Raw genomic sequence first — 15,543 nt, forward strand, 5'->3', positions numbered from 1 at the left:
TTCAAGAGAGGAGCATGTCATTTGTGGTAGCATCTGCTTTCAGATGAGTTTTGCAAGGCTAATCCTGGTCACATCAGTCATGAGCACTTACTATTGTGCATATATAGTTTTTAAATACCACAGTATTTCAGACAAACTGTTTTTGGTGAATAATAGCATTTTGTGATAGAATTCAAAAGCAAAGCTTAAACTAAGCAGCAGTGGAGTGGACACAGTGGAGTGGACACTTATACCTGCTCCCCCAAGTCAGGTTTGGTGCTGAAGTATATAGAACTCAGCTCAAATACGGCTTTTTAGGTGCTGTTATTGTCCCTGGGTGCAATTTTCTCTTGCTTCCTTTTAAAATAATTTTGCCAAAGCATCTCTGTTCAACAGTGTTTCAGTATAATAAATGAACACCAGTACTCTGCATGTTTTCAGATTTGCTCATTGTGAACATACACAGGGCCACCAGAGTCAATGACAAATTATGCTGTCCCTTGTTTAGTGCCCTCATAGCTACCTTTTCCTGAATAATGGGTGACATCCTAATTTTTTTTTTTTTCCTTAAGAAGTGTCCTACTTGCATCCTTTGTCAGTGACCTCAACTGGTATTAGAAACTTCCACAAGTATACTTACATTGGACTAGCTAGCTCTGACATTTCAAAATGGTGATGACTTACTGTTGTAGTATGGAGCTGTGAAAATATAGTTGTCATTATCTAAACTCCGTTTATAGAAGCTGACTTCATATGTTTCAGCATTTTCCATCCAATCTTCTCCTGCCCTAATCATAAAAAAATAGTGATTAAAAAAAGATAGTTAGAGTCTCGTTAAAGCTATGCTGCAGGATTTTTCCTTAATGTTTCACAGCTGGAAATATTATGAGATTCATTCATATAGTCCTCAGACTTCGTCAGCTTCCACTAGTTAACTGCCAGATGTAATTATTTAAAAAATCTTTGGGGAAAAAAAAATAACAAAAAAATAGCATTCTTGGAACAACACAAACCATATATAATATTTTTTAGATATATTGAGACAAATAGTTACAACAAAATATAAATAAACCTTTATAAAACATGCTGTCTCTTGAGAAATCATCCTGAAAGACTTTCACAGAATCACACAGCATCACTCTGATTGGAAAAGACCTTTTAAGATCATCGAGTCCAACCATTAACCTAACTCTACTAAGTTCAGTGCTTAAACCATGTTCCTAAGCCCCACATGTGTATGTCTCTTAAACACCTCCAGGGATAGAGACTCAACCACCTCCCTGAGCAGCCTATTCTAGTGCTTAATTACCCTTTCAATTACGAAATTGTTCCCAATAGCCCATGTAAATATCCCCTGGCACAACTTGAGCCCATTTCCTCTTGTTCTGTCACTTACTTGGGAGAAGAGACCAACTCCCACCTTGCTACAGCCAACTTCCCGGTAGTTGTAGAGAGTGAGGTCTCCTCTCCTTACAGAGGTAATTCCTTTATCTCTCCCTCCCCCAAACCTATGACCTAACACCACCCCATAGGTTAGGCGATGGCACTAAGTGCCACTTCCAGTCTTTCCTTAAACACTTCCAGGATGGTGACTCCACCACTTCCCTGGGCAGTCCATTCTATTCCAATGTCTGATCATTCATAACACCAAAACAAAACAGAAACTGATTTTAGGAGTGAAAATCATAGGCATTTTCCCATCTTGGAGAAACACTGAAGAATCTAAGCAAACAGATTGATTTGCCATTTGCCAGTATATCTGTACTGATGCCCCCATTATTCTCAGTCACTGATGGGGGTACCTAGTTTATTACATGATCACTTCCATGTTCCCTTTTTCCACTCTAGTAATGATACATTTTTCTCTTGAAGTCCATGGACCATTTGGTCTGCTCTTAGTCATCTAAAAAAGAAATCACCTACTGCTTTACAGTATTTGCAACCTGCCAGCCTGCCAAAGAAACAAGTACTTGGGAGTAATTAGGGATTAGAATGGCCCCACTACTACTGCAAGGGTAGAAGACATCCCATTAATTTCATATCTATCAGTACAGATTAAACTATAGAAGTTGTTTTCATTCAATACATCCATTAGGTACCATTCTACACTTTCCAGTTTCAAAATGGTCATATTCTACTATTTTAGAATAATCTTACCTTTTTGGGAACACTCTAGTAATTCCACCATCAGTAACAACAAATTGCGCAACAACACCATCACTGTAAACAAAAATAAGATTCAAAATTGACTGAAATTCTCACAGGTTCCTATGTCACGGGTTGCTACTTCAGTGCATAAATGAATTAAATACCTATCCTGTGTAAACATTAATATATCTGTATATATACACACGTATATTATTTTGTTATCAAACTTTGAAAAACGACAGCCAAGAAAAAGCATACTTACAGAGACAGCTTACTCCAATAATTTTGGGCAAGTTCATTTGTAAATCCTGCATCCAGCAAAACTCTAATGACCATATCTGTATTACCTACCAAAAAGAGTTAAGACAGTAATCTGAAACCACATGACATGGGGTTTCATTAAGTAGCTAAAATGAAATTCTAAGTTACCAAGATGCTGCAGCCCCAAAATTTCTATCAGACATAGTGTCTAACTCAAAATTACATCAAGTACTTACTGTTAAATAGACTTCTCTGAAACTGTTGATTTCATTTAAGCTGTTTCTTCACTGCATTCTAAAAAACCTTTGTGTCATAGGAATAAGCAAGGTGACGAAGGTAAAGGTCCCAGCTTTGCAAAGTCCCCATGTTAAATTTGGATATTAAACTATTTTTCAAGCATGCTTTCATTTAAATACTTTTTATCTCAGGTGATGCAATGAAACAACACAATGCTTAGTTATGCTTGCTCTTACATACTACAAAAATGGAGAGGATTCAACTTCAATATAATATATTTTTATGTCCTAGTCTCTCAAAAAAACTGTATTTGCTAACTGAAAATGGGTACAGGGAACTAAACTAATTTGGAATTAGTATCTTAGGTGGATATGCCATTTTAAAATATCTTTGAAAAGATGGTTTGAAGTCAGGTTATCTCAAGCATCTTTATCGGCACCAATTTGCAAGAGAAAGTTCTACAAATGATCAACAGCAAGCATATAGTTTAATGCAGATTTACTATGGAAAGTAAAACAAGGCTAAATTGGAGCTGAATAATGTAAAGGGAAAATCTGGCTCTTGGTATTCAATGACACACAATTAATCAATGTAAGAACCATGACCAGAACCTGCACCTCTGAATTCTGCCAAATCCCATTTGATCAGCCTTGCTGAGGAGTCTAAAAACTCCTTCTGGGGAAAAGTAAACCCCCCAACTTTTCTTCACTTTTGCTTAGAGAGCCATGACTAGCTCTGTGCTTTCCCCTAAGGCTTGTATTCCAGAAAAATCATAGTAACCTTTTTTTTAAAAAAAAAATGTCCTAATTCAACCTGTTTTTACAAAACAGATCAACAGGGACATGTATTGGGGTGCTGAAAAGCTTAACAAGCTTTAGAAAAAAGGCTTTTTCATAAAATCACTGAAGCCTGAATGTGTGAGAATGCTATGCCCAGAGCCAGCAGCTCTGATTCACCAGCAAGAAGCACTGTTCTCATACAATCTTAATACAGTAATTTCATTCTCATTAGATATATTTACATGGCTTCACTAGATAAACCTGTCAAACTGCCTCAAATGACACAGACTCACCATCCCTGTTTTCATGATTTGCATGCCTGCTGCCATGGTACAGTATCTAATATAAGTTAGGGTAGTGTTTTAAAAATATTTCTTCATCTGGAAGTAATGACAAAATCTCACATGATGAAATTCGGATGGACTTGCTGCATATCCATTTTTCTAGAAATTCAATTGATCTTCTATCTGAATGTAAATATCAAAATGTGTCTCTCAGAGTGATATTTATCTCTGCTGATATAGACTCCTAATATTTTAATGGATGCATTTTTAATTTAGGATCCCCTTGTACTGCATGCACCTCCACAAAGTGAGACTCACTCAACTTCGATAAAGCAGATGTTAAGGATAAGTAGGCTATTACTGTCTAGTAAGTAACTGCTCTTACTGTCCCCTTAGTAGTGACAGAGGCAGTTGGTGTCTCCCTGGCTAACTTCAAAAAGTTTAAAGTTGGATGGGGTGGATAAAAATAGAACAGAACTAAAACTTATAGTATATACATTATTTAGATTTGGGGATTTTATTAGTTATTCATTTTTAAAAGCATTTTTAGCTGAGATAATGTCCATTCCCACTGTTTCCTCTAGTCAACATACTTCACTTATTCAGGAGACAATTTTTAAGGTACTTCATTATTAGCAAAAAAAAGAAGGAATAAAGTGAATTTTGTTGTGGATTTCAAAATGAAATCTAGCAATAATTTTGGCATACTTACTAAGCCCCAGTGCATACTACAGTATCACAAAATGTATCCTCAATACTAGCTTATGTAACTAGTGAATATTAAGCTAGAATTTGCATTTATTAACTGGTTTAAGGAATGCTTTCATGTCCAAGATTGAGTCAAGGGACCAAATAAAATATCAGTCAGTCAATGACGTGTCAATGGGAAAGATCACCCTATTAAACTCAACAACAAATACCCACACATGCACAAAAAATAGCCTTTTGTCAGAAGGTCTCTCATCTAAGTGCACCCTCCTTTAGTTACATGGTCTAGCAGAGAGATTCTTATTGATCTGCAGTGCCTGCCAACAGCATAGTAAAAAGACTTGAGGAATGCAAGACAATTTTTATTCCAACTGCTTATAAATTATTCATAATACTAAACAGACTTGTACACATAAACAAATAAATCCAAACACTGAATTTTTCATGAGAACTAGACTTTAATACATTACTGATAGTTCATTCAGACAAATAACTGCCCATTTATTGTGGAAGGAGTTTAAGGCTCAGTTTCAACAAGTGAGCACCTTCCCAAAGCCCAGTGCTCACCACTGCAGCAGTCACATGAATCTGGAGTCTTAAGCAACTAAAGCCCAAGGGAGATCTCTTTAACAAATTTGTGAATCAGCTACAGAAATTCCTTATCTTTTATTCTGGTTATTGATTATATTGGTTCTCAGCTCCTTTACTTCACTTGCTTAGAAAAGCTGACAAGAAAGCAGCCTGACGATTGCATTACAAGATTTTGAAGTTTATTTGAGACTTACTTTGGTTCAGTGTACTAAAAAACCCTGGTACTTGTTTGCTGCTAGAACATGATGCTGAAGGGAAACATGGAAAACACTGGATACATAATGCCCTGTAAACATTCTCAAATGAACCCAAAAAAATGCAAGCTAATTTTACAATGTCTACCTTGGGTTGCAAAATCCAACACTAGATGCATTTCTACAGAAAAAAAAAAAAAATCAGTGAAAACAAAACAAGACAAAACACCAATTGTGCATGAAAGCTGTCCTTTGATAATTTCCCATTTATGAGTAAATATTTTCCTAAAGAACAATGTCAGTGATTTGAGAAGAATACTTACAGGATGGACTGTTTGGAGTATTTCTGTCAATAAATTCATTGAAATTTAATAGAAATTCAGTATTGTTTTCTGATTTTTTTACATCATTACAGTATTCCCTGGAAAACAAGAAAACATTGCTCTTCTCAGGTATGCTTTCTATGCTACTAATGCAAACAAATATGGCTTAGCAATTTTGAAGTCCAACCAACTGTGCAACTACAATGAGGTTGCTGGCAATAGTATATCAACTGACTACCATGGTCAATACAGAATGTTAAGCATATTGAATAAATAGTTCAGGCATCTACAGGAAACAAAGTGCCTGCTTAAATCTGAATGATAAGAAAACTGCATGTATGAGACAGGGCACAGATTCTCAGGAAAAGCACTCAGGATGAGGAGATCATAGAGTCTGTAAACTAAACAAGAAAATGCCCAGTGAATTTAGACTGCTCCTGGGTTAAACTGAACTGGAAAGTACATGGACTGCTGTTTAAAACATAGCCACTCAATTAAGGCCAGTTTTATGGGATGAGATCCTATCCTCTGAGAAGTATTAAAGGTAATTTTAATAAGGTACACAGCACATATACATATGAACACTCTCTGTTCTGACATATGCAAAACAGATAAAGAGTAAACTACTGTCCTTTACATAATATAATGAAATAAAGCAATTTATCATTGGGCAACTCATGGAATACAAGCAGGCATAATAAAAGTTACTGGGCATTTTGAAGGCAAATATTAGATGGTGACTGACATTAAACAACTTTAATTAAAATTAGAGAGTATTCAGCAGTAAAGCAGGGAGCTCTCTTTTTAAATAAGCTTTTTATATTAGATTAATTTTACGAACAAATTAAGTCTGCTCAAGTATTTCACATGAATAAGCTACCTTATTACCCCTTCTGTACTTTACCATGATCTTGAAAGACTACAGGCAGAATTTGCCTTATTATACCTACATTCAAATTCAAGAGAGCTCCATATCAAATAGACTTTGTTCATGTACATCAGTCTAACAACTAGGGGCTTGCTGGAAACTGCTAATTGGTACAATTGATTACCAATAGCTTCAGCCCTTTAGAAAAATTAATTAAACAGTTAAGCAGTAAATACATTTAAAGACTGAAGACTATGTTTTACATACAAATCAATCTCAAACAGTGTAAATTTCAAAGGATACAGAAATTTATTGGCTAAATAAGAAGTGCAACAATTCTTAACCCATCTTGATGGTAGAGTATTTCCTTAATTTATCATAACTAGCTTTTAAAGGAACTTAAGTTTAAGAACTATTTATCATACCATGTTTCCCTTGCAAACATACATTTACAAGGGCAACAAGGGCTATGCAATTTCACATGAAAAGGCTTAACGAATTTTCAATGACTCAGTGATTTTCTGTGTTTAGTGAACAAAAAAAATTAATTCATGCTTAAGTGACAGACAACTTTGAAACACTATCTTGAAGTTGGACACTTCAAGAAATTGGTGCCAATTTTACAAATAAGAAGTTAAGGTACACCACTGTAAAATCTTAAAAGACACATCACAAGAAATGAACAGACATTTAAGATTTCAATTGAAAACATCAATAAATGATGACATCTCAGATTATACAGCTCTCTTCAATTAATATAAAAAAGAATCAGAGCCTGAAGATGCTATTTACACTCTAGCAAGTAGAAAAGACTGATCTTGTAAAATATGCATTTAATAACTGCTCTTTCACTTAACATTTTTTACTAGACTTAAATGTATTGGTCAAGTCTGTATTTTGCAAATGTCATTAATCTGATCAGATGCCTATTTACTGCTGAAATAATATTGTAATACTTTAATTTAATAATTTAATAAATAATTACTGGGAAATTAACTAACCTTGGTGCTATAAAGGTATAGCCAGCTTCATCAAAATGATCAGGCTTCAGGGTTTCTGAATCTACAAAGATGAAGAGTAAATATCAAGTAAGGAAACTAGGCTTTTTGCCGTCATTTTTCTTTCAAAAATATTTTACTATCTTTCTCATGCATCCATGAATTTAGAAATAAATTTTTCTTTTTATACACTTTCCTCCTAAAATGCAGTATACTAGTCAGTATTTCTCAGTATAGGAAGAAAATACTTTATTATATACAACATACACCTGGCAACAATAATATATCTAACTAACTTAGAGAAGACATTTCATTAGCATGAAAACACATGAAATGCTTTCAGTAAAATTACAATCTGATACAAATAAATATTTGGGATACTGGGTTGCTAGAATATGAAGGAAAACGTTTCTATTATTTTTCTGGAATATAGTTTAAAAACTCATCCATATAAGAACCACTTTAAGTGCTGTTGAAAATAATGGCTTTAAAAGCTGGTGTCACTGAACACCAGTAGGACCAGACAAAGAAGGATTAAGAGACTAGCAAGTTATTGAAATGTGCATGTAAACAGAAAAACACGTTTTTTTTCTTTTTTTCTTTTTTTTTTTTTTATTGCTATGGTACAAAATGATAATGGGAAAAATCCTGAGATGAGGGATACAGAGGAGAATATCCAGTAGGAACAGAAATATAAGTGAAAAATATCAACTGCAGTAAACAGAAGGAAATCAAGCAACAAGAATATACTTGCCCTTTTTGATTGCCACTATCCATCAGAAAGAGAAAGCAGGGAAACAGAAAAAAACAGGGTAAAGCAAAAGGGGTCACAAACCAATATTTTATTCAAACAGCCCCTTGAATAAAAATATTGTGCATAGATAGATCAAAGGTTCAATTTACATACAGCTGTAGTCTGGAAAAAAGACACCTTTCAAGACTGAAGAATATGTCCTTGTCAATTACTTCTCAAGTACCTTCTAACTACTGTGTCTATTTCAGGGGTCTGTTTGGCAGGTTATATTGATATAAGTGCAAAACCAGATGATCTAATCCATCAAGAGAACCATATCAACTCACTAAAACTTTAATTTTAAGCTATTACTACTTGACAAGTTACAAATTACATCACTGATTATTAAAACCATGCCATATTCTGCTTCACAGGCAGCAGGCAATGGCAGACAACAGTGCTTTTCTCTAAACTAGCAGCACCTATGCCTGTCAGAGAGATTCACAGGGTTTTTTCTAACTTTTTGTTTAACTGCATATTTGTTCGAGTTTATTGTAACACTTGGATAAATTTAAAAGTCTGTGACAGGTTCTGTTTTGTCTACAGTAAAGCTACACCTAATCAGCAAAAAGTTTTTGAATACTCACAAGTATAATTTCCAACTATCTCTTCAGAATCTGTAAATGGCTTGAAATTAGTCTAATTCAAAAAATATATTCCAAACATCCACTAAAACTATTTTTAAAGTGTAAAATAAGCTGCAAGCCAAACCAAACAGTGCTTTTGCATTATTCTATTTCTACCGGCAGTAGAGGCAACTTGTTAAATTTGACACTGTACCTACTGTAAAAATAACAAAAATTTGCTTTACCACTTGGTCTGTTTCATTACATTTAGCTATTAGAATGAAGGAATTAGTATCCAGACCCTTAAAATGACAGCAACAGAGGATACACAAAGCAATGATTCTACATGTACAGAGCAAAGGGGTAAGGGATTGTCAGTGGAACTGGGGGACCTGCACATATTCTATCTTTATAGAATATTTCTTGTACCTGGGATGTTTTAATGGGTTAGAATCATTGCTTCAGATTCTGGGTACATAATGATAACATCAGTGAATTCCACAAAATTTATGAATATTAAACATTGCTTTTTTAAGTGAATCTGAGACTTGGCAATACTAGACAAAGCCAGGGAACCTCCACAGTACTTACATCTGGCTTGAGTTATTGGTTCTTCTATTTTAGCTTTAATGTAATAAAAGCTGTATGATGGTAACACCAATGCCAAACTGCAACAGAAAAAAGACAAGTAAAGCAATTAAGTTATTTGTAGCAGCCCTCCAGTTTCAGCTTTTATCTGTTTTGAAAGCAATTAACAAGTTTGGAAGTTGGATTATCACAAGACAAGATATTCATATAGTGACATCCCAGGCTCACACTTTCTAATAGATACAAGAAGGCTCATGCTGGTCTTGAAGTTCCCTTGTTTTATTTTCATTCTTATTTAAACATTTCACCATAAATGCACTTCTTAATGGATAAAAAAGGGATTTCCAAACAATTGCAAATAATAAAATATATTATTTCTTATATCTAACAAATTTAGCATCCCAATGCAACATATGTCAAAGTGATCAGTGACAGTAAATAAAACACATATAGTAAGTACTGCATTGACTTGCAGGCGTCATATAATGACAGACTCTCCTTTTACTAACAACTACCATTATTTCTTAGGGAATGTATCTGGCAGTACTTGAACTCACATCACGTTCAACATGCAAAATATGTTCTTGAATCATGCAGTCACAACTAGAAGAAATTTGAACATGATTATGTAATAAAATTTTAAGATTTGCAAAGCATTTGCAATGTGCTTTTTTTTAGATTATACTTATTTTTGTTCAATAAAAAAGAAAGTCTTTTTTTGCCACTAAATTCAATCCCTGTGTAGAAGAGTTCAGTTATCAAAAGGCATATAAAAGACAGAAGGAATGAGTAATCATTACATAGGTATCATCTCCTGCTTCACATTCTTAATATTTGCTCTCAGATTTCATGACTGTGGAACTGCAACAATTCCTAACGGGTAGCCACAAAAAGTAACATTAAAAAGTTGTACAATTGAGCCATAAGTGAGATGACCTTTAATGATACATTTGCCATTTAAACAGAATGTGAGGGAGGTTGCTGAATATTTTGTGATAGCCACCTACCAGTTCTCCTCTAGGGAAATGAGTAGCAGTTTACCTGCCATTAACAGTTACTGCTAGCAGAAATTGCTAATTAAAATCTATAATTTTATGCTTAATAGGTTTTCTGCAATGTGACTCCATGGATTTATTGCTGTATCTCATGCCAGGTACGTCAGTAAGAATTAAGAAGTCATATAAATCAAATTTATTACTTTACTGATTGTTAGACAGCATAGTCTGATAAAAAAAAAAAAAAATTCCTTACAGAATATAAAGATAGAGGTTGTTGAACAGAAAAACGTGATGCTGAATAAAAGATAAACATTTACATTCTCTTGTTAAAACTGAGTTGCTTGGTTTTGCATACAAATTCATGTTTGCATTCTCCTTGGCTGTACTCCTGTGCAGAACGTAACAGAAAATGGGAACCAGTTTGGCTGAGGATTACTGTAACTCACCACAATAAAAATATTGTTTTGATAAAAATTTCACCTGATACTTGTACCATCTACTTTTAACCAGAGTACTGTAACTCTTCTGGGACTTGATAAACCTTAACTCATTTTGGATAATGTCAAGTTTCTACATTCCTTCTGATGTAATAGAGCTGTGTGCTGTAATGAGCTTGAAATAACATACACACCAACTTGCATTCAAAGGGAAATGTGCTTTTACGCATTACTTCATTATTCCTGCTGCTATTCACCATATTATTTTCATATTCAATGTAGTATCAGTGTTAATTCATTAAAACATGTCAAAATAGACAGGGATTTCGGAGATGATCAGTAGCATGGTTCCTGCCTTTAAGATCTGACACGAAGGCTAGCAAAGTAATGATCTCTCAGTAACTGTGGCTGAAAAAGATATGCACCTAACATGCAACATTTTTTTATTAGAATAAAATACAGCAACTTCCTTTTTAATCTGCATATCAAAACAAGAACATGGAGACAATGCAAAGAAAATATGAAATAAGGGGAGGAATCTAAGAGGAAGTGTGCAGTAAGAAACAAAGTATGGTGTGATACACGGAGTAGGAGAAAAAGTATTATTATTAACATAAATCATAACATGCCTTTTTTCATTCACAACAAAATACACTAGTGATAAATCTGAACAGTTGGATGGAAGACTGAGGTTCTTGTTCTTAAACAGAGCAAAAATTTGGAGTTGTAAAGCAACTCTGCAAATCCCAAATACTTGGACACAAAATGATCTGGTCTTGACTTAGCTAGTGTAGAAAATGTAACACTAAGATATTAACCAAAGGGAAAAAAATGGGCATTTAACTACACAAAAGAAACCAGGGAACAGAAATGAGTTACCTGTAATCAGTGCCATTCACAGCAGTCCATGTATAGGTTCTGTTTCCTTTATCAATATATCTCTACAAGGAGATATTGGTGAAAAAATAAATTATTAACTTTGAAGCTTCAATAAATGTGCCTTTTTTGTGAGGAATAAAGTGTACAATCAAGTGCAAATATGTTTGAATTCTATTAATTATTTTGCTAAAAGCATTAACTGAGCTACAACTCCTTTCTCAAACATTTTCCAAACTTATATTACACAAAAGAATCACCTGTATCCCTTTTATTGAACATTAATGCAATGTAAATTTAAGTAAAATCATACAAGTATGACCAAACATTTTCCATTTTAAATTCATTAGCCAGGCAAATGTAAACATTTTTCTTTGTGATTTAAATTTGATAAAAGATGTTATCTTCTTCATGGACTATTTTGCAATTAAATTTTGAAAACAAAATCTCTAATTTATACAAAGACTTTATAGGCAACTCTTTAACAACAAAAACACAGTGCCTATGCTTTCAGGTCACATTATCATTGAATAAATGCAGTTAAATTTAAGTCGTATCTACAGACACAGCCACGTAGTCCTGACTGTATAAGTACTCTGTGCTAAACTTATATGTGTTTCTAATCTCAGTAGGAGGTTTTTGAAGTTGTGAAAAATTTAACACAGAAGTAAATTACTGGTTTTAAATAACACATTAGAATAAGCTTTACCATTAATTTTCTTTTGGTATGAAAAATGATGTGATAGACACAGTCTCACAGTTCCCCATTGATTTAATAATTTTGTGTACCTGGCTGAAATAACTTCTTTCTCAGTTTTCCACTTTGAAAACTTCAAGTTTATGCCAGCTACAATGTATTATTATTTTACAGTCAGGCATTTGTAACTATGCCAGCAATGAAGTCTGTGCAGTTGTTGCACTGCAACATCCGTGGTATGTGGTATGTGTCTACCTGTGGTACCTGGGACCCCCATTCTTTCTTTCTCTGTGGTAAAACAGAAACGTGAAAATGAATGTGGTTATGCAAATGAGGTGTCTTTGTTGACATTTATAATTTGAAACCTTCTCATTATCAGCATTTTGAGGGCCTTCTGATCTGTGCTCAGGGGAATCTGCTCAATGTGAAGCTCCAAATTCACTCTGCAATATTCCAGGCAGTGGTCAAATTAATCTACCCCCAGCTGCCACAGACTGAGAGATGGGAAAAAATCATCAAGCATTCTAATAATAAATATTAAATAAGGACAACAGCAAAGCCACAAGGAGAAGCTGAGTCTGCATTAATGACAATTAGCTCTGATAAACTTAATATTCATACCTAAAATAGCTTTTAATAACACCACTCATCAATACAGATTAGGGGTTAGCCTGCTAGAATGCAGCTCCATGGAGAAGAACCTTTGAGTCCTGGTGGACAAGTTATCCATGGGACAGCAATATGCCCTTCCATCCAAGAAGGCCAAAGGTATCCTTGGGTGCATTAAGAAGAGTGTGTTCAGCAGGTCATCCTCCCCCTCTACTCTGCCCTAGTGAGACCACATCTGAATTATTGTGTCCAGTTCTGGGCTCTGCAGTTCAAGAGGGACAGGGATTTACTTGAGAAAGTCCAACTGAGAGCTATGAGGATGATTAACAGACTGGAACATCTGTCTTATGAGGAAAGGCTGAGACACCTGGGTCTGTTTAGTCTAGAGCAGACTGAGAAGGGATCTTTTTAAAGTTTACAAATATCTGAAGGGTGGGTATCAAGAAGAGTGGGTCAGTCTCTTTTAAGCGGTGCCCTGTGATGGGACAAGGGGAAACAGCATCAAGTTAGCACACAGGAAGTTCCAATTCAACATGAGGAAAAACTTCTTTACTCTGGGGGTGACAGAGCACTGGAGCAGGCTGCCCAGAGAGGTTGTGGAGTCTCCTTCTCTGGAGACTTTCAAGACCTGTCTGGATGCATTTCTGTGTGACCTGCCCTAGGTGATCATGCTCTGGCACGGGATGTTGGACTTGATGATCTCCAGAGGTCCCTTCCAACCCTTAAGATTCTTTGATTCTATGATTCTGTGTTTATCTGGCTGCTGCTTTTCAGCACGACATGACTGTAAATAATTTAACAGTAATTTTGAAAATAAAATTAAAAAAAAATATATCATAAATGCATGTTTCAGTGCATAATGGCCTGATACAGTTTATGTTTAAGTTAAGGAGATAACTGATGAGATTCCTATCCAAGCCTATTTATAGTTAATAATGTTCCTATGCTATTCAGCTCAAGAATAAGCCAGCAGTTGAGCCTAGTACTGGAAGCCCCTCCAAATCAGGCGCCGTGCCATGTGTTGCACACCATCTACATTGGCAACAGAAACCAGTGCCCAAGGGGGGAGGGAAGGAAGAGAAGAACTGGGCTCTTATTGTATCCTGTTGCTACCAGCACTGTGAACGTGCTTGAAAGCAAATGGGATGAAATCTGCCTTCAGAGATAATCCAGGAGATCACAAGTCCTCATACATCTGCTCCCATTTACCTTTGCCTACTTCATTACTGAGTGCTCTGAGACCATTTTTTCCCAGCTGGTCACTGCCGAAGAACCTACACACATTATTGCAGTTTTTGTGACCGTTCAGTTGTCACTACTGCCCACCCCAGCCACCCGAATGTGGCAATGCTTTTGTTCCTATGGCATCTTCTCTGTTAGCTGGAAAGCCCCTGAGGCCTTGGGAGACTCCAGCACACCCCACCCAAGCTTGCTAGGAGTCCAGTCTCTATGCCATAGTATGAGGTCATTTCCCCAGACACTGCTGGGGCCAGCTGCAATACAAAAGGAAAGCAATGCGAACTTCAACCAAAAAGCAAAACAAAAAGAACATCAATTTTAAGCCTCGAGACTGCAACTGTCAGTTCAGAGCAACTGACCACATCAGCCCTTTTTACAAGAAAATATATGAAGCTATTAAGTCCTAAGTGATGCATGGCTCATGCATGGCCCATGGTCTGAAGCAGCTTTATTCTGGCTTTAGCAGCCTGGAGCTGGGAGGGTGCAATGGCTTGAAGCAGTCACCATTGCCAGCCATCTCTGGCTGCTTCCTTCTTCTCTCTGACAGATCCAAGAAGAGGAAGAAATCTTAGGCCATGATGCAAGGGGAAGGTGAGGGAAACTAATTTCATTGGGCAATTGAAGTATCTGGGACCAAAAGGCTTGGGATATTAAAATAAAGATTGTGGTCTCGGGTGTTTATAACTCATGCACTCAGGGACACCAAACCCCCCCCCCACACTCCTCCCTCCCACCTCCCACTCCTCCCACCCCCTCCCCCCCTCCTCGGATGCTGCAGCTGACTCCAGCATTTACAAGTGTAAATGCTTCCCCTCCCTCCTTCTCTGGGCAAACAGTTGCATGACCAACAGTTTCATGTCTGTTTTACCACACAGCCTTAGAAATGTATGCACAGTCTGAGATCTCTTTAACAACTTTGCCATGAAGACAATACATTGTATAACCCCAGTAGTGTTACTGTACTTTTTTAACCTTCTCACCACCAGGCCTCTTCACCCACAGGCTAGGAAAGACACTCCTTAAACAAGTCTGAACATGTCCCAATGAGTCACTCCTTTCAGGAGGAGCTTATATCAAATGCAAACTCCAGCAGGAATTTGGACTCTCCAACAGTGGGTCAAGAACGACCCAGTCTTCCTTCAGAATAGGAAGACAGGCTGGTGACTTCCCAGATAGGATGGGCCTCTGACACAGGTGGGGCAGATGTAAGAAAGAGATTTCTAATGATGATGAGAAGTGTGAAACACTGGCACAGGTTACCCTGAGAGGTGGCAGATGCCCCATCCCAGGAAACATTCAAGATTAGGTTGGACTGGGCTCTGAGTAGCCTTACCTAGTGTCCCTGCTCATTGAAGGGATAGTTGGACTAG

At 36.2% G+C, this 15,543-nt stretch overlaps 1 protein-coding gene across 2 annotated transcripts in view; it reads right to left on the reverse strand.

Annotated features, from left to right (window-relative positions):
- CACNA2D1 (calcium voltage-gated channel auxiliary subunit alpha2delta 1) overlaps nucleotides 1-15,543 on the reverse strand; it is a 394,502-nt gene that overhangs the window by 21,717 nt on the left and 357,242 nt on the right. For both annotated transcript variants that reach the window (XM_051621668.1, XM_051620850.1), the window contains 7 exons: nucleotides 11,632-11,693; nucleotides 9,321-9,397; nucleotides 7,374-7,434; nucleotides 5,505-5,602; nucleotides 2,390-2,474; nucleotides 2,137-2,199; nucleotides 664-767 (listed from right to left, as the gene is read on the reverse strand). In XM_051621668.1, the coding sequence (XP_051477628.1) occupies nucleotides 664-767; nucleotides 2,137-2,199; nucleotides 2,390-2,474; nucleotides 5,505-5,602; nucleotides 7,374-7,434; nucleotides 9,321-9,397; nucleotides 11,632-11,693 (550 nt within the window). The remainder of the gene's footprint in view (nucleotides 1-663; nucleotides 768-2,136; nucleotides 2,200-2,389; nucleotides 2,475-5,504; nucleotides 5,603-7,373; nucleotides 7,435-9,320; nucleotides 9,398-11,631; nucleotides 11,694-15,543) is intronic.

The sequence above is a fragment of the Apus apus genome, chromosome 1 (genome assembly GCF_020740795.1).
Source record: "Apus apus isolate bApuApu2 chromosome 1, bApuApu2.pri.cur, whole genome shotgun sequence".
Taxonomy (NCBI): domain Eukaryota; kingdom Metazoa; phylum Chordata; class Aves; order Apodiformes; family Apodidae; genus Apus; species Apus apus.